The sequence below is a fragment of the Tupaia chinensis genome, unplaced genomic scaffold (genome assembly GCF_000334495.1).
Source record: "Tupaia chinensis unplaced genomic scaffold, TupChi_1.0 Scaffold000394_1, whole genome shotgun sequence".
NCBI classification, from domain to species: domain Eukaryota; kingdom Metazoa; phylum Chordata; class Mammalia; order Scandentia; family Tupaiidae; genus Tupaia; species Tupaia belangeri.
In genome coordinates, this window is record NW_006159896.1 from 2,489,636 (window position 1) to 2,508,166 (window position 18,531).

The window sequence follows — 18,531 nt, forward strand, 5'->3', positions numbered from 1 at the left end:
GGACCGGTTCACTAAGGACTCCCGAGTCTACCTCATCCCTGCTGTGTCCCCCACCTTCAGGGAAGGACCAGGAGCCATCCTGCTTCAGAGAGAAGGGGGCACGGTCCCCTCCCTTCCACTCCCTCACTCACCAGAGAGGCTTCTCACCATGGGTCCTTCGAGGGTCCCTCTTCCAGGCCCTGTCTTCCCACCCCTGGACTTGCGGCCTGCCTCTTCCACAGGACTAGGGAAGATGTACAGCCTGGCTCATAACGGACTTTGGGACCGCGCTCATATTTCACTTTCTGAAAGCTGATCGTGACCATCACGGATTATGTGCTCTTTGAAAAAGCTCAATGCTAACTGTTTTCTAGGTAGAAGAAAAACATTTACCCATTGTGGAAAACTTGGAGAATGGAAAAATAAATAAATAAACTCACTCAGTAACCCTACAACCCAGAGATAGCCCACATGAATGACTTTATGTATTTGCACACATTCCTGTATGTGTTTGTCTATACAATCCATTTTGTTCCTCTTATTTTTAAACTGAATTTTAAAATTTTGCCTAAGGGCATGCATGGGTGCTCGCCAGAAACAGAGAGGGAGAAGGAGAAGGCAGCCCCCAGTGGGATGTGGTCACACCGCAATCCCTCCTCTTCCATTTTTCCACCCTGTCAGGGTTTTGGACACGCGCACGCGCCCAGTGTATTTTTCGAGCTGGCGGGGCCAGAACTGGAGCCACACTTAAGTGACATGGGACCCAGGCTTCTTAGCCGCGAGGCTATAGGGCCAGCTCTCCTCCTTCTTCGAAAACGAAAACAACAACAACCCTAATTTTAACTCAGGCTAATTCAGTTCTCACCTTAGGGCCGACACCTGCTTTCCAAATCAGGCATGAAAAGCACTGGCTCCTTTACCACCACCTCCGCCTGACACTCCCCCAGTCTACTTGTCGGAGGAGTCGGGGTCTCCTGGAGACCAGCCGGGCCCAGTCCCCAACCCTTCCGTTACAGTTTAACCTGTGTTGAAAATGCCACCTGGGGCAGCCCCTGGGACTGGGGTGTGTTGTACTGCTCTCTGGCATTAGGGAGTCAGGAAGGAGTGGCCCACCTTGGCCCTGTGCCCTAGTGACCCTAGCTCTCTGGTTTCTGGATCATCGAGGATGGGGAGGTCTTTAGGGTCTTTAGCCCGGGAGCTAAAAAATGAACAATGAGTGCCTCCCCGAGTCTGGCTGCTCTTTCTCAGCCCCGGGGACCAGTGACCTTGCCAAGGCAGATGTGGATGAGGGACAGGAGGACGAGGAGCAGCAGAAGAGGGTCCCCTTAGCGCCCTGCAGTTTCATGCCTGTCCCAGCAGGCCCAGGCATTGGTGCCATACCCTGGGGTCCCCTACCTGACCCATCCCCATGGAGAGCGGCAGAGTGGGTCCCTGGGGCTCAGTGGGCTCCAGTGTGGGTAGTCCATGAACCTGAGTGCATGCAGCCTGACCTCTGGCTGCCCATGGACCACCTTCCAGCCACCAGGCTGAGACGTCCACATGTGTAGGTCAGAGAAGGCAAACTCACAAGATGGGGCTGGGTGATCCTACCTGGGGCCGGGCAGTGGCACCCCTCCCGCCACCTGTGCAGTGGCACTAATGGTGACCAGGATGTGCCCTCAGTCCATGGAGGTGTCCAGGGTCTCCCTGCCCTTCGTCTTGCTGTCTGGCTCCATTCTTTCTCCTCACCGGGCCAAGCTTGTCACCAGGACTGGTAGTAGGTGGGAAAGTCAGTCGAAGGCCGTGGCCCCTAAGCTTCAGAGCTGTGGGCCAAGTGCTGCCCCTGCTCTAGCCAGGCCTCTCCCCTCTCTGCCTACACCCTCGGGTGGGCCCAGCCCTCCCTGCACACTTGGGACCAGCTCCACGGCCTCTGCTCAGGCAGTTATAATGATGCAGGGAGCTGCGGTCTCCCAGGGGAGGCTCATTCTGGGCAGATGCTGGCCCCTGGACCCGGGCTTCTGGGAAGAGGGACTCTACTGTCTTTTACAGAGTGGGAGTATTTGGCTTGGGGATTGCTGGGGGTGGAAGGAGGACCCAGGGGGGCTGATCATGAAGATTAGGAAGAAGGAGCCCGGGATGGCACCGTGAAGGGAACAGACTACAAGGGAAAAGAGCGAAGTGACCAGTTTCCAGGCTGAGACGTGACTCCTCCCCTTCGACTCCCCTTCCCCCCCGAGTCTCCAGGAAAGCCTAGGCTGCTTGCGGGCTTTGGGGTGGGTTCTTTCTGAGGAACATGAGAAGCGGCCAGTGCAGAATGAAATGGACACTGGTAGCTGGACCAGCAGCTCTGCAGGCTGAGGGGCAGCTGGCTTCCAGGGGAGTGCTGCACTGGGGCTGGGTCCTGATTGGAGGGGACATCAGAACCCCATGGCATCTTCTGGGGCGGTGGCCTCCTGCTCCCCTCAGCAAGGAGGGATGGGCCAAGAGCTAGGTCTTGAGAGAACGAGAAACAGGACATCCTCCCTGCAGGGCTATTCAGAGGCTGCAGAGATCAGGCTGGGTATTTGCACAAGTGACTGGTGGGCGCTTGGAGGGGACCCACCCCAGAAAGCACCTACTATACACTTCTGGATGATAGGGCCCGAGGGCTAGAAACCAATGCAGCTTAATGTGCTCATGACAGAACTGTGCACAGTAGCGTCTCCCCGGGTCAGGGAATCCCGTCACCACCATCCTCCTACCTAGGGGCTCTAATCTTAGCCCTGGGTCCCTAGAAGGAGCCACATTTGCAACGCCCTTGGGAACTACCACAGAATCTGGCAGGAGTCGCTTGATACACAGCTACTGATGAATGAATGAATGAATGAATGAATGGGCACATGAAGGGATGAAAAGGTGAGAGAATGAACAAGGCTCAGCCCTGGTTGCTCTTCGGGATCTCGGCACTGGGCTGCAGCTTCCCACGTGATGTCCTCCCGCTGGCCTGCGACCAAGGGAAGCGCTGTCCTCCCTGTGAGGCCCTCCTCCTCAGGTGTCCCAGGAGTCCCTGACTGCAGCAGAGTTCCGGAATCTGTCCCCGGGCCTGTCTGCTTCACCTCCCCACTGCTGTCCCAGAGCAAGAGCACCTGGGTGCGTTCGCCAGAGCCACCCAAAGGGGAACGTGGCGTGTCCCTCCAGGAGTCCTGGGGAGGGCAGGAGAAGGAGCCTCTTAGGGACTGCGGGTCATCACTCCCCTTCTCGACCCCGTCCTGGTTTCACAGACCGAGCGGCTACTGTGGCCCAGGCCCCGTAGCTGGCACAGCGGCCCTCTGTGGTCAGGAGGCCATGGATTTGGGTCAGCTCTGCCTGCAACGGATGAGTACGAGGCAGGCGGGTCACTGCCTCCCGGAGCCTTGCTTCCCTCCCGCATGGAATGGGGATGGTACGAACGGCCGCTGTGCAGCAGTATGGGGATTCAGCGAGTCTACCCACGCGCAGGGCCAAGATGGCACCTTGCACACGAGCAAGGCTCAGCCAAGAACCTAGGGGGGCTGAGCAGGGTCCATCTCCTCTCATGAGTATGATGACTGAGGAGACAGAAGCTCTAGCTTGACAGGTGAGTGTGTGTACGCACATATGTGTGTGCGCAAGAATGAATGCACACACACGTGTGAGAGCATGGATAGTGAGTGCATATACATGCATGTGTGTACACATGTCTGAGTGAATATACCCACATATACATGAGTATAAATGCATGTGCGAGCCCTGTGTGTGTGTGTGTGTGTGTTTATAACAGTGTACAAGTCAGTGTGTTTAACTGTGAGTGCGTATATTTGTGTTTGTGAAAGGGCGGTGTAATGGTATGCACGTGTACGTATGAGAGTGTGTGAATGAGTACTGCATGTGTATGTGTGACTGTAGGTGCAAATGTGAGTGTGCACGTGCGTGTAATTGATTGCGTGTGTATATGTACATGAGTTTGTGTAACCGTGTCAGCGTGGATGCTTGTGTGTCCAGGTCCCCAGATGCTGGTGGAAGGGCTACCCTGAAGGATGCACCAACCTGCCTGTCCTGGACGTTCTGCGTCACTGGAGTCCCCCAAGTCCCCGCCATGGCCCTCCCTTCTGGTGGGGCCACAGTGGCAGGAGATTCAGTTCACAGACCCCATGTGGCACAGGAACCTTAGCACAGAGGTGGCAGGTGAAGCCCTGGGCCAGGGGCCTGAGGCCTGGGTAGACAGGCTACAGGGAGCCAAACCCAGGCCAAGGGAGTCAAGAGGGTCGGCCGTGTTCAATCGGTGCCCAGGCTGAGGCTGGGGGGTGCAATGCTCTTGGACCCCACCAGGCGGAGCCACATGCCCATCTCAACACCAGGTAGTTCCTCAGGCTTCCAGACTCCAGAACCCACATTTCAGACGGAATCTGTTCCCAGGTCTCCTGCTGCAGCTGGGCTGGACAGAGGAGGAGTGGGGCTGCTCAGAGTACGGGCGCCCTGTGGGCTGCTCTTCTGCCCGCCCTCCTCGCTGTCTTCGGCTCCCTGGTCCCTGAGCACCTCCCTCAGAGGAGGCCGCACTGAGGCCACACTCACCTTTCCAGCCCTGAAGACATCTCTTCACTAAACTCTGAGCTCTCACTACTGCCTGGAAAAGGAACACAGATCAGTGAGCATGGTGGCCCCCGGAGGATGGGTCTGTCATGTTCTCCTGGGTCACTGGGCCCAGGCCCCTGAGCTCACGGAAGTGCCAGACCAACGCCTTCCTGGCCCTGTGGGCGTCACCGTGACTCCAGTACTGGCTGCTGCTATTTCTGACTCTGCTCTGGGAGGGTTCAAAGAACCACCTGTCCCGCCATCCCCAGACAGGTCTTCCATTCCCTTCCTGCTGGCCCCAGGGACCACAGCTGCTGACGACTGGTCCACTGGGTCTGGTCCTTCACTGGCCAAGTGAAGCCTGGGCCAGAACAGGCCTCACCTGGAGAGAGCAGAGGCCATACAAGCACTGCTTCGTCCAGGGGGCAGGGCCAGACGCTGGTCACAGTGCAGCTGTCTGGCACTCGACAGAAGCCTCCAAGGAGGGCCCCTGTAGACCCTGGCCAGTGGAGACACAGAGAGGGCGTTCCCACACTCTCCCTCCCTGCTTCCATGGGGCTTTCTGTGGCCTCTCTAGGGAGATTTTCCCTGGCCTCGCAGGCACAGTCATCGTCCTCTCCCTCGGACCTGGGAGGCTACGGGGTGCAGGGCTCCTTGCCTGGGCCTCCTGCTGACTCTGCAGACCAGCAGGGAAGGGGGACGAAAGGAGGCCTGAGGCTCTGGCCTCTGAACAGGGCACGTGCACAGGTCACTTACTCAGGGCTCTCGGCCCAAACAGAAAAACGTTCAGGTACCCTGACTCCAGAGGCTGGAAACAACCTTGTGATCTCCGCCTGGATGCGGGACAGACAGCATCAGACTCAGTTTTCTGTCTCGGAATAGCAAGGCCTGGATGCAGGCACGACTCTGAAAGTTTCCTGGATGTATGACAGCTGTCCTGCTGCCCAGCCCACTGTTCTGGGGCTGGCCTTTCCCGAGGCTGCTCCTTAAAACCCAGTCCCATTGGACTCTCCAAGGAAAAGGGTTCCCTGACCATAGAAAGCAGGAGCTGATGCCCTCCCGGAGATGCCTACTGCTGTATCGATGTCTCCGAGAAGACCTGCTTAACCCAGCCTCCTCAATGCATGGATCCCGGAACGCTTCTTCCCAGACACACCTGTGCATGGGGGACCTGCGGCCCTACGCTGATGCATCAGGTCCAAAGAGAATGACCCCTCGGAGGACAGAGGCAGACACAGACCTTGCTCATCATAGACTTCTGGGACATGGAGGTTGGCTGAGATTAGCCTAGTTTTGCAGGAGGTGGATATCAGATTCCTGTCTATTTTTCTTGCTCTCCCCCATGAGCCTGGCCCCAAGCCCTGCAATCACCAGATCAGACCCACCCCAAGCCCTGGAGGACTCGCTGTTCAGGAAGCAGACAGGCACACGGATGCACAGACCACGGAAGCACAGGCACACGAGAGGCAAGGGCCATCAGAGAGCATACTGGACTGATGGCAGTCGTGAGAGTGGCGTCCAGCTGCCCTCAGCTGAGCGAGCACTCTGGAGGTGGGTCTGTGACAGAGCTCAATGCTGGCCTCAGCCCCCACTCCAACCTGCTCCCTGCCAGCCTCAGTAGGACAGTCTCTGTCTCCTGGACATAAGCACCATGTTTAGCCAATGCTCAGTGGTGCAGTTTCATCCCTGAGGGCCAGTTTTTCACGCTCCCTGCTTCTGGCTTCTCAGTGTGAAGACAGGCACCCGGTGAGGAGCCAGGGGTCACCCAGCTGCTCTCCCAAGTGAGGCAGCTCCTCCGCTTTGCACTGCAGGGCCCCAGGGCTTGTGGCTGGCTCTCCTCAGACAGAGGTGCCACCACCGCAGCAGCCCGTCCTTGGGAAGTGGCAGCCAGCGACAGTCTCAAGCACATGCTCGGCCGCTCCCCCTCCCCCGCCTGTCACACGGGGGCGGTACTGCCAGGAGGAGGACAGCCCAGGGCTCCGCACGAAGCCCAAGAGGTTAGGAAGCAAAGGCTTCCCTGGCTCTGGGCGATTCCCACAGGGAGCCACCTCTGCAGGGTGCAAGGGGCTGCTGGACGTGGCACCGCAACACAGAGACAGACACGGAGCACACGCTAGGCCTGCAGCCCACCGCCTGTTGTGTGCAGGCTGGAGACGCTTACCTAGGGAGAGTCCATTGCTGACAGCAGAGGAGGAGGTGAGGGTGAGGCCCCTGCGGGGGCTGCGGGACTCTAGGACGCTGTCGTCCAGCAGGTGCCTCGCTTTCTCCGATGGGAATGTCGCACTTTTACTCTCAACTACACTCAACTGACACATCATACTGGAAAATGGAAAGGAAGAGAGAAGGCAAAGCTCCTTATCTGTGGAGTCGCAGCAGGGACACCTGCCGTGGGTCTGAGTGGAAGGCGCAGCTGCAGGAAAAAGGCTTCCTGCCAGAGCCCCAGCATGGGCTGGGGCCTGCCCTCTCTCATGGCATGACCTTGGGCAAGCCACATCCTTTGTCTGAGCCTCAGTTTCTCCATCCATCCATTGGGGACTCATGAAACTTGCCCCGCCTGTCTGCAGGATGACCGTGAGGCTCGAGTGAGCAGATGGAGCTTGCAAGTGACGAGTCCGCACAAGTGAAGGGAACAGACCTGCGGCCAGCACTTCTGGGTCCACAGTCATGCACGCCTGGTGCCGATCTCGCTCCAGCGTTTCCTCACCATTGCGGGGGACTTCAGCTTGTCATGCAGTGCCGGTACCTACCTTGGAGGCTTCCTTGGGGACTCAATGAGGGGATGCTTGGTAGACACGAGCAGAGTGTCCACAGAGAAGGGCTGACTGCTCAGAGAGCAGCTCTTCTCCAGCCCGGAGCTCTGCCAGGGCCAGTCTGGGCTGGGCGGAGGCTCGTGGCTTAGTGGTGGGAGGGAGGAAGGATGGGACGGAGGAATAGATGGGTCCAGCTGTTCAGAAGCCTATGCCCAACACCCTGGGGATAAGGACTAGGCCAACCCAGCCAGGACAGGGACTCGCGCATGGCCCCTGCTGTGGGCCCCACGGGGCTGGCTGAGCAGCAGAGTCAGTGTTCTGCACATTAACACCTCCTGCTGCCCTAGATGACAATCACGGTGCCCACCAGGCTCTGGTGTTCTCCATGGGTAAGTCCCCCATTAACTGAGCTTGGGCAAATATTCTGGAACTGTCCTATTGGTTCCTGCCCTTCCCTGTGTCTCCCCTCCAACCAGGAATCACTGACCTGTGTCACCTGTCAATGGAACACGGTTCCGCTGCCACAGCTGCCCCTCAGGACAAACCCCTACTGGGCTCAGGGCAGCAGAGCAGCCAGGGACATTAGGCGCAGCCCCCAGGATGGGGAGGAGAGGCCTGGCAGCAGCAGCCCCGGCATCCCTTCAGCTTAACCGTGCATAGGCCACCTGGGGCCCTGGGCAGGGCCTGCTTAGATACCTACTTGTTGCCAAGGCTGTGACTTTTCCTGTGTCTGGGGACAGGAGGTGTGGGGAGGCTGCCAGCCACAGACGCATCGGGACAGGTGGGTCTCCGGCTGAACCTTGCAGAGCTGGAGCCAGTGGAGGGGCCTGTGAACAGAGCAGAGAGGGGATGAGGTTACAGTGCTGAACTGGGGGGCCTGGAGGCTTAGAGGAGGGGGCTGAGGTTTGGAGTAAGGGACCCAACCTCACTGTCACTGGTGGGACAAGGCTCATATGAACCCCACAGCTTCCTACTCATAGATTCTGACCTCTCCCACCCAATATAATTAACTCCCAAGGTGACAAACGCCCGACGGATGGCCTGTGTCCTGCTGTGCCTGGCTGGGCAGCTGCACTGGCTGCTACAGAGCTGAGGGGAGAGGGCCATGGATGGATGCAGGGTTTAGCCGCCTGGCCTGGTTGCCCCAGGACACGACTTATCCAAGGCCACCCAGCTGGTGAGTAACAGAGAGACGTAAAAGTATACCTTCTGGCTTCATTGCCCCAAGCCCTGCATAGCCAAGTCCTGTTCTCTACACACTCGTTCAGCAAGAAGGACTGAGCAGCGCATTTGCTGAGCGAGAGTGTCACCCAGCATTTGGGGTTCAGGTCCCAGGCCTGTCTGGGAGGAGCTGATCATGGGCTTATATGGACCTTCATAGTAAACATGCTTATTTTATTTTCTTTTAAAAAATTTGCTGTATGGGAACCAGCAGTTAGCGTAATGGCTATGTCGCCGGACTCCCACGTAGTTGACCGCGGTTTGCGTCCCGGACCCGGTGGCTTAAAACTCGCGCTGGGCGCGTGTGCGTGCGTGCCCAAGATCCCGAGAGGAGAATGCAGGAGAAGGGATTGCGGCGTGACCATCCTCCCTGGGGGGTGATTTCCCGCTTTCTGTCTCTATGTCTCTCTCTGTGTGTCTGGTGAGCGCACGCGCTCTATAGCGAAAAAACCTCTCCAAAAAAAAAAAAATTGCTGTAGGTCACATGCACTTGCCAGAGAGAGAGGAAGAGAAAGTGAGAAAGCACCCCCTCAGGGGGATGACCATGTCGAAATCTCTTCTACTCCACTTTCCTCTTGGGACTTTGGGCACGCACATGTGCCTGGCATGTTTTTTAAGCTGTCGGGTCTGGGATTGAACCACACAGTCACATGGGATCCAGCACCTCGACCACCAGTTGCTGAGACGATTCTGAAGAGCAGTGTATACTGTGCCCCAACAAGTGTCGGAACAAAACACAGAACTTAGTTTAGTATCAGGGCATGGGGAGAGACACTGCTCAGTGAATCCGAAGTGAGAACCCAGAATTACTCCCTTATGGTGGGGCAATTTGAGACCGTAGGGCACAGAGGGAGCTGTCAGTATGTGGGGCAAGAACCACATTGAGTTCCAGGTGGGAAAGAGACAAAGTTAGAGTCCTGCTCTATATGAAACAAGGGGATTCATATCATGACTGAAAAGCAAAAATGCAAAGCTTCTAGGGAAAAAAATAGAGACAATTTGAGGGAGCTTGGGAGCAAGAACAAAGAAAAAGCGTAAATCTTGAAGAGAAACATGAATAAATTACATTACATTAAACCCAAACCTTTCTGTAGCAGACAAACAAAAAAGGAAAATCACTGTTAAAAGGTCAGGCGGGGCCAGCCAGTGGCATGGTGGTAAAGGAGGCTGGATCCTACTGGCCAACTGCACACTTGGCGTCCTGGACCTGAGGGCTTGAAAAACACACATGCCAATCCCACGTATGTACCCTAGAGAAACTCTTGCACACATACACGAGGAGATACACCCGCAGCCAGGCACCATGTGAGTGCACTTTGGTCAGCGTCACAGGCATGATGGTTGTACAAGGAGCACAGAGGCTGTGCCATGTAGCCTAGGTGCGTGGGAGGCTACCCCATCTAGGTCTGCACAAGCACGCCCTCTGATGGCTGCACCATGACGAAGTTGCCTAAGGACGCATGTCTCAGAACGTATCCCCGTCATTAGGGGCTGCAGAACTATACAAAGAATGCGCAATGTAGCAAGATGTGCAACAGCTAAAGGGTAGAGACCTACTTCTTCCTCAGCAGAAACAGATACATGAGCTGTGGTCTATTCATTCAAGAAATTCTACAATAATAAAGTGGGACTACATGATGGTGCAGCAGTACAATAAGAAAGTTCCCAGTTCAAGTCTGGAGACCTCCTTGAGTATGGGCATACACTTGTCCAAGATCTGGGCTTGACTGAAAGTGGGAAGATTGTGGCATCAAGATCCTGTTAAGGGGGACCAGCAGGTGGCATGGTGGTTAAAGCACTGGACACTCCCACATGGCTGACCCTGGTTCAAGTTCTGGACCTGGTGGCTTGCTTTCTCACATTCCCTCTCTCTCTGTGTCTCTCTCTGGTCAAATTTTAAAAAAAGAAAAAAAGAAGAAAAGAAAAAGAAAAGAAAAAATAAAATAATTCTTTAAAAAAAAAAAACCCAAAAGACTCTGTTAGGGGTGCTGTCTCTCTCTCTTGTTCATAAAAGAAATAAACAAATTTTTAAAATTCTACAAAGCAAAAAGAAGAGGAAGCAGCAGCAGCAATTAATTCTACAGATATCAAAATGGATAATCATGAAAACATGAGCAGAAAGAGTAGGTTAACAAAAGAGTGTTTATGGCATGATGCCATTTATGCCAAACTGTATAGAACACAAACAGTGTACATTTGCACATAATTACGTACCCAGGAAGACACAGAACCTGCACAAGAAAAATGGGAAACGATGCCAGGACGGTAAGACTCTACAGGGAGGAGGTGGAGAGAGGCATATGGGGTGACAAGGGCCTTCCCTTTGTACATCATGTTATTTAAATAAATATGAGGCAGGGACCAACAGATGGTGTAAAACGGTTACGTCCTTGGACTCCTATGTGGTTGCCTGTGGTTCGATTCCACGATCTAGTGGCTTAAAACTCATGCTGGGCGCATGTGCGTGCGTGCCCAAGATCCCAAGAGGAGAATGGAGGAGAAGAGATTGTGGCGTGGCCATCTCTCCCCAGGGGGTGATTTCTTGTTTTATGTCTCTCTGGCGAGCACACGCACCCTAATGCAAAAATCTCTCTTAAAAAATAAAAAATATGAAGCAAACATGGCAATAGTAACTTCTGCTAAATATGGGGGGTGGGTGGGTACACTGGATATTCTCTGTGTATTATTTCATTATTTAAAATGACAATTCTGCTTCCTTTTGGCCAGAATCACCATCTTCCAGTAATTCACCAAAATGACAAACACAAAGGGACAAAGGAGAGGCACCCAAGATATATTCTCTAGACCTTTTAGAAAATATGGAGTGGTTCTACAAGAAAGGTTCTAAATACATGCAAATCTACAATAAAGATGGGGGAGTGGGTGCTGTTCAAAAGGAATGCCTCACAAATGTTACCATGGCAACACTGGAAGAGTCTGCAATGTGACCCAGCATGCTGTTGGCGTTGTTGTGAACAAACAAGTTAAGGGCAAGACTCTTGCCAAGAGAACTAATGTGCGTATTGAGCATATTAAGCATTCTAAGAGCAGAGATAGCTTCCTAGAACATGGGAAGGAAAATGACCAGAAAAAGAAGGAAGCCAAAGAGAGAGGTACCTGGGTTCGACTGAAGCGCCAGCCTGCTCCGGCCAGAGAAGCCACTGTGTGAGAACCAATGGAAAGGAGCCTGAGCTTCTGGAACCTATTCTCTATGAATTCATGGCATGATGGGTGTTAAAAATAAACTAAGCTATGGTCTATAAAAATGTTTTTCTTAATTGAGTAGAATTGTGTTCCCTCCCCAAAGCAAATTTTAATTGGGCTTTAATTCATTTTGTATTATCTTTATTCAAATTTAATATTTTTAGCTGAAAGATGTTAGGTGGCTTATTATGCAACAAATAGAACTCAGTTGATTAGGAAAAAAAATGAGAATACTTTAAAAACAGTGGATGCCTCCTCTGAACCAGCTTCGTGCTGGGGCTGGGCTGGAATCTTCCACTTGCCCCCTCTCCCGCAAGATCTGACTTCTACCTTTCTGCACCCTGGGCTGTGGGCTGATGCTGCACTGTGGGGACCGGGTCAGTGAGCTCCCTGGCCTTGGCTGCTGGGGAGCAGGCTGGACCACTGCTTCCTCTGCTCTCTCGCTGTGGGGTCACTCCTGGGAGGTGGCAGTCTCCTCTAGCTTGTGTGACCCTGGGTTTTGGTAACCACTGCTTTCCTGCCCTCCTGCCCCACTGTTTCTAACCCTGAGGAATTGGCTGTGATGGGATCGGGTTCCAGCCAAGGCCTTGGGAATCCATGGAATAGACACCTGGGGCACCTGCCCAGTGCCATCTCCAGGAAGCACCCTCTCCTTCTGGGAGAGTTACAGGGAGCTAATGCCAATCCAGTGTGGCCTTGCCCCTGGTCTGGCTGACTGGTCCATGGGGGACACCTTCCCCAGGATTTAAGCCTAGAAAGTATTTGAGGATGATCTCTTGTGTGTGGATGAGAAAGAAACCCTACTCTGGACAGCCACGCTTCCCTGCTTGTAGAAAGGGAAATTGGTCTGGGTATTGGAAAACCAAAGCGACTCATGGAGTAAAGCCAAGAAGCAAGGAGAAGGAAGTCCCATTTCAGTTGTTCCCAGCGCCCAGAGCACCTTCTCAAGCCCGTCCTTCCTGTCCTTCCCGGGTCCAGCTGTTCAGTCACCCCGGATTCTGGGAGCTCATGGTCCCCCTTTGAGTTGAAGCCAGCCGGAGTCCATCACTGTTGCTGCAGCCCCAAGGACCTTCACAAGAGACCCCACCCCATCGTGCCACTTCTTGGCGCAGCCACCTGGGTAACCTGAGGCTGTCTTAAGTCCCAGTTCCTGCTTTCAGTGGCATCTCAAGAACAGGATCTGATAAGCCAGTCTATAACAATGGAACCAGAGAGGCATGATCCTAAAGTAAAGGCTCTTGGCTTGGCCTTCACCATCCCATGGCGGGGCTGTCTACGGAAGGCTCTGAGGCACACATGGAAGACTGGACCTTTATGTGAGCTTTTGTGTGTGTGCAGTTTCCTGGCAAGGGGCTCTGTGCTGTCAACAGCTTCACTGAGGCTCTAATTCTGACTCGGAATGTATCAGAAGCGTCTGGGGAGGGCTTAAAGAATGGAGGTTCTTAGGCCCATCTCAGGGGTCTGATTCTTCTGAAGCAGAAGCCCTCCAGGTGACTCTGGTGTGCATCCCTATAGAAGAACCTCTGCTCAAAATGCTAGTGCACAAGCAGGCTCTGTCCTGGAGGAAATGTCTCGTGAATTTGCCCAGAGAGAATAAGAGGAATGAAAACCATCCTGCTTTGTTTTGGTTTTGCACATACTGCTGGAGAAATGAGTCCATGCCGAGGGTGGAACGCGCCTTGTTTATCAGCAGCTGAGTGTGAGGGATTACGATCTCACTGCCTGAGTCATCCCGGCTCCCACCCTGGTTCAGAAGACTGTTTTGTAAAGGTCAGGTCACACCACTTGGCCTGGCGGAGTTTAAAGTAGAACCCGAGACTACCTGGTGTTGGCGCAGTCGTAATAATGACGATTACAGTCCTGCTGTATGCTCCCAGTGCCGGGCTTCGAGCCTATGCTCAACGTTTGAGGTGGGAACGTGTAGAGGTGCCACGTGATGGGTGAGACAGTGGGGCTCGTAGGTCTCCCGCACACTAGAGGAGCTACTTGAATCCAGGTGTGCAGTTTGGTGCTGGTGGCGGGAGGATCTCCCACTGCTCAAAGCCGGATGCTTGTCAGAACACATGGAGAAAAGAGCACGGTGACAGAACCAGAGGTGATCTGGGGAGCAGGAGCAGTTCTAGGAAATCTGGGAGGGCCAGTTGCAACCGCGACTCTCGAGGAAGGGGAGGGGAAGGGGATTGACACCTGTTGCGCACCGACCATGGGCCAGGCTGTATAAACACCCAGTGTCCTCGTCAGGGATAGCTGTGCCGTTGGTACGTTCATTGTCGCCATCGCCAAGGGAGGCCCAGAGACACCGTGTGGTCCCATAGCTGGAGGGCTGCTGCGCTTGCCCCCCTCCTGGCTCTTCTGCTCACGCCTGGATGACTCGGTTCCCACCTGTCTCCTCGGCTTCCGGTCTGGCCCTCATTTCTTCCCTTCCATTTACGTCTTGTTCCTCCCTCCAGGACTAGGCCTAGACCAGTCCCCTTGACTTCCTGCTGCAGGTCTGGCTTCAGAAGCCCCTTGCCCCAGCTGGGGGAAGGGCAGGGCCCCACAAAAGAGCCCGCAACCTCCTTGAGCCCAGCTCCAATGCTGCATGCCCTGCCTGGAGTCTCAGCGCCCTCCTCCCCAGCATTGTTGACCGACAGCCTGGGTCTGACGAGGAAGCAGAAGAATTGCCATTCAGCTGGGACCCAGGGATGGGGGCCTCTGCCAGTAAGTGACACCCTCTGCTTCCGAAAGGCCTGCCTGCCCTGCCAAGCCTGGGGTGGCCACCAAGTGACAGTGCCGGGGACATGTGTCTTCTGGGACTGCTTTTGAGCTGGGCAGCTGGCAAGTTTGTTTCTCCACGTCCAGTGGTGGGAGTGGGGGGTGAGCTGGGCTCGGCCTTGCTCAGCTGAGCACAGTCCTCACTGCCCAGCTCGATATGGCACGGACAGCTGGAAAAACTGACCATGTGGCTCGACTATCTCAGAGGATTGCTCTATTTTTCCTCAGCATAATTTTTCCATGAATAATCTTTAAAGCTCTTTAAGTGCCTATTTCTTTAGCAGTTTTATTGGAACATATGAGGACTGACAGTCTCTGTGGGGAACGAGATATCATGTTGAAAAAAAAATCTGGTTTTCATTACGTTTTTCTCGAGAAACCAATATCCTGCCCAACAGACTGCTCAGTGATTGGGAGAGAAGAGAACACGGGGCTCCCGAATAAGGGCCCTGGGGATTGAGGGTGACGGACAGCGACAGGAGAGACTCGGTCCAGAGGCAGACAGGCCCGGGTTCCCACCCGTGTCGGCCACCTGCGGATCGACTGACCTTGGGCAAGTCACCTGAACCCCGAAGCCCCCCATTCCGCACCTACAGACAGAAACAGGGTCCTGCCCGTGCAGCCTCCCCGGGAGGAGCAAGTCATGTGTGCGCCTTCCTGTTCACATAAGTGGGTTCTGAGCTTGCCTGGGGCCAGGCCCTGGGCACACTGTCCTGGAGTAGGAGAAGAGGTTCTGCCCTGTGGAGTTTACAGTCGAGCGTGGGGACAGGTGGCCAGGCAGTCCCACCCAGAGGTGCAGGCTCTGACCGGGGGCAGTGTTTGTCATGAGTGTGACAACAGCACCAAGGATGCCGACAGTGTAACCGCGACCGTGGTGACGCCAAGTGCCCCACTACTACGGCCTCCCTAAGGCGCCAGGACTGCGACAACCCTGCCACGTGATCTTACGCAGCCTCGCAGGTGCGACTGTCACTCAGCTGACGCTGTGTGCGCTGAGGTCAGAAGGGTGCATGAACCTGCCGGGTGGGCAGCCGGCCGGCAGGGGAGCCCTGAGCTCAGTGAGTTTTGGAACACCGGCAAGGGCCAGCAGAGACTTCTGGAAGGTCTGACATTCAGGCTGACACTAGAGTGGAGGCACAGCACTGCGGGGTACCGAGGGGACGGCAGGCATGAGGACTCCAGGTGGTAGAGCAGGGTTCTGCAGGGGCCCGAGTTCACTGAGGGGAAGCCGTGGGATTTTCAGGAGGAGCAGTGACATGCTTGGCTCTGCACCCTAGAAAGTCCATTCTGGCTGGGGAGCAACTGGTCATGGCCGAGTTGAGACAGAGCTGTGGTCGGGCACTGGGGCTCGGTGTGATCCTCAGAGGAGTGGTGCCGTGTACTTAGGAAGCAGGTATGGGGGGACAATGAGAAGTTCAGTAGGGGACTGTCTGGAGGCCATTGGGTAGGCGAGCATGGTGCTCATGGCTCCCGAAGAGGCCATGTGGCCAGACGAGGAGCCTGGTCCCACAGGTTTCCCGCAGCATCCGAGCCACCGGGTCAGCACTGCCTGTTTCAGTAGTCTGGCAGCCCTGCTGCTGCTAACGGGGTGCTTTCCAAGTCTCGCACCTCGGAAGTTAATGGGAGGCAGCTGTGGCAGAGGGGAACTGCTCAACTCGGAGTCACAAGACTTGGGTTCTAGTCCAGCCTCTGCTCTGGACTAGAGCTCTGTCTTGTCTTCTCACCCCGCTGGGCTGCATTTCCTCGCAGGAGGTGGGGGGCCGACACAGCACAGTCCAGAGCTCCTGCAAGTGCCACCCAGAGCCTCGGGCACGGGGCAACTCTCGCCCACTCGGAGCGGGCTCAATGTCCTTGGTTTCCTTCCCACCCATGTGAAAGACCCTTTCCCAGACCAGGGACTGGGTCTGCCAGAGCCCTGGGGCTTCTGGGACGCTGGGGCCCCTCTGCGCAGGAAGTCTGTTTGTGTTGAAACCCTGCTCTGGCCAGGTTTCCCGGTTGGGCCTGGGAGCTGGTCACTTTCACGTTCACACACATTCTTTGTTTCTTGTACAGGCAGCTCTCACGGGTCCTTGCTGTGAGCCAAGATCCATCTCACACACCACTTGGAAGGCCCGGTGCCGTGCTTTCTCAACGCCGGCGTCCAGTCTCCCCCGACTGTGGGCAAGTGGAGACGCTTTGTCCCACAGTCAGAGGGCCCAGAATCCCAGGCCATGGGAGCCCCAGTGCCTGAGAGGAGCAGGCCCCAGCCAGGCAGCAAGGTGGAGGAAAGAGGTCTAAGTCTTGGCTCCTCTGCTCGGCCCTGACATGACAAGAGACTAAGATGGGAGTCATGGGGAACAAAGGAGACCTGACAGTCCCGAGTTAATGGGCAAGACTGTCTCCTGCTCTGGAGCAACTCGTGGAGGGCTGAGAGAGGAACCTGTGACGAGAAGGGTCCCCGCGCCTTGCCCACAGCTGCCCTCGTCCACTCCAGCACAGTGAGGGTGTCTCCACAGACCATTTGGGGGGCTCCAAATATGATTCTGGTGGGCAGGAGGCCGAGAAGGCCAACGAGGCCAGAACCAGAGGACAATGGTGGCCACGCGAGGAGTCGCACACACGGGGCCCTCAGGGTGGGACCGAGGTGGCCTGTGAGGTCTGCATGCAGTGCAGGGCTTGAGGAGACCCGGGCATCAAGAAGCTGGGGGTCAGCAGAGTCTGAGGGGCCGAGGAAAGGGCTGCGGTGGTCCCCGAAATATATTCGCATCTGCCAGGTCAAGGGACCTGTGGTGTGGAGTCTGAAACACCATGAGAGCCTGACAGAAGAAGCCTCTGAACTACCACCTGGAAGGCTCTGGACCCCAAGATTCAGCACCCGCTTCTACGAGCGTGTCCTGCCCCAGGCCCCTCCCTGCCTGGGGCTGTGTTGGCCAGCCAGGGAGGGTGACACAGAAACACTTAGGGAGAGGTGGACTAGGCACTCTGCTCTCGCCATAGGCAATCAGGCCGGCAGCACCCCAGCTTGGGTAAAGCAAGGAGGTTTTTTAATTTGCCAGAGGGTGCGTGTGCTCACTTAGAGAGAGAGAGAGAGAGAGAGCGAGAGCGAGAGCGAGAGCGAGAGAGAGAGAGCCCACTCCCATGGGGAGTGGTCATGCTGCAATCCCTTCTCCATCCTTCCTTCCTTTCAAGATTTTGGGCACACCTGCACACAGGCCCAGTGTGTTTCTCAAGCTGTGGGGTCTGGGACTCAAACTGTAAGGTCATCCATGTGGGATCCAGCCTCCATAACCACCTTGCTATGGCCCTATGGCCTGACCTGAGCCAAGTAGATTTAGTGCCGGCCCAGGTTTGGTGTCATCCTTCTTATATGGACCAAGTGGGGACAGTATATGACTCAGTGCCTGTAGGAACGCCAGGGACATGACAGGTGGTTAGCGGGGCAGGGCACTGATGTGCACTGCACAGATACATGGGCAACGGGACGGAGCCCAGAGGCTCAGGGCCCCTCATGCACCATTTGCAGCACACGCTGGATACAGGCGGTGGGTCTGCCAGGCCCTGGGCTCAGCGGTTGGATCTGTTCTTCCTGGATGCATGAGGCTGGGCAACACCCCAGCATCTTCGCTGTGGGGCGGTGTTATCAGCCTCCTCCCAGGACAGGCGCTTGGTGAGGGCATGTGCTCAGTGCAGCTCCACCGAGACACAGGGGCTGTGGTGCCTCTGCTGCCCCGGCACAGCGGATGGCAAGAGAGGTGGTTTGGAAGTCCGTGGCCCTGCTCCCACCGAGTGCTGGGGACTACGTCCCTGCTCCTGGGGCCTGGGCAGGACTTTGGGACTGTGGCAGAAGTGAGGCTGCACGACTTCTGAGGTGGTCACGAAGAGGCCGTGATGCAGCTCTGGCTAGTCCTGTGGGACCTGCGTTCTGGGAGACAGCCCTGCTCTGCAGGCGCTGACAGTTCCGTGAGGAAGCCCAGGCCACGTGGGGAAGGCACAGGGATGTCTTCCCCAGTCACAGCTGACAGCAAGCATCAGCCTGTGAACAACAATGCCTCCAGAAGACTCTAGCCCCTTTCCTGTGCAACGTCCAGCCCACAGA

At 55.7% G+C, this 18,531-nt stretch overlaps 1 protein-coding gene across 15 annotated transcripts in view; it reads right to left on the minus strand.

Moving 5' to 3' along the window:
* Positions 1-18,531, minus strand: part of RALGPS1 (Ral GEF with PH domain and SH3 binding motif 1) — a 284,196-nt gene that overhangs the window by 19,280 nt on the left and 246,385 nt on the right. For 9 of the 15 annotated variants that reach the window (XM_006154099.3, XM_014590021.2, XM_027774049.1 and 6 more), the window contains 3 exons: positions 7,978-8,104; positions 6,689-6,846; positions 4,528-4,579 (listed from right to left, as the gene is read on the minus strand). In XM_006154099.3, the coding sequence (XP_006154161.1) occupies positions 4,528-4,579; positions 6,689-6,846; positions 7,978-8,104 (337 nt within the window). The remainder of the gene's footprint in view (positions 1-4,527; positions 4,580-6,688; positions 6,847-7,977; positions 8,105-18,531) is intronic. The other 6 variants (XM_027774052.1, XM_027774051.1, XM_027774050.1 and 3 more) reach the window with 1 other exon arrangement.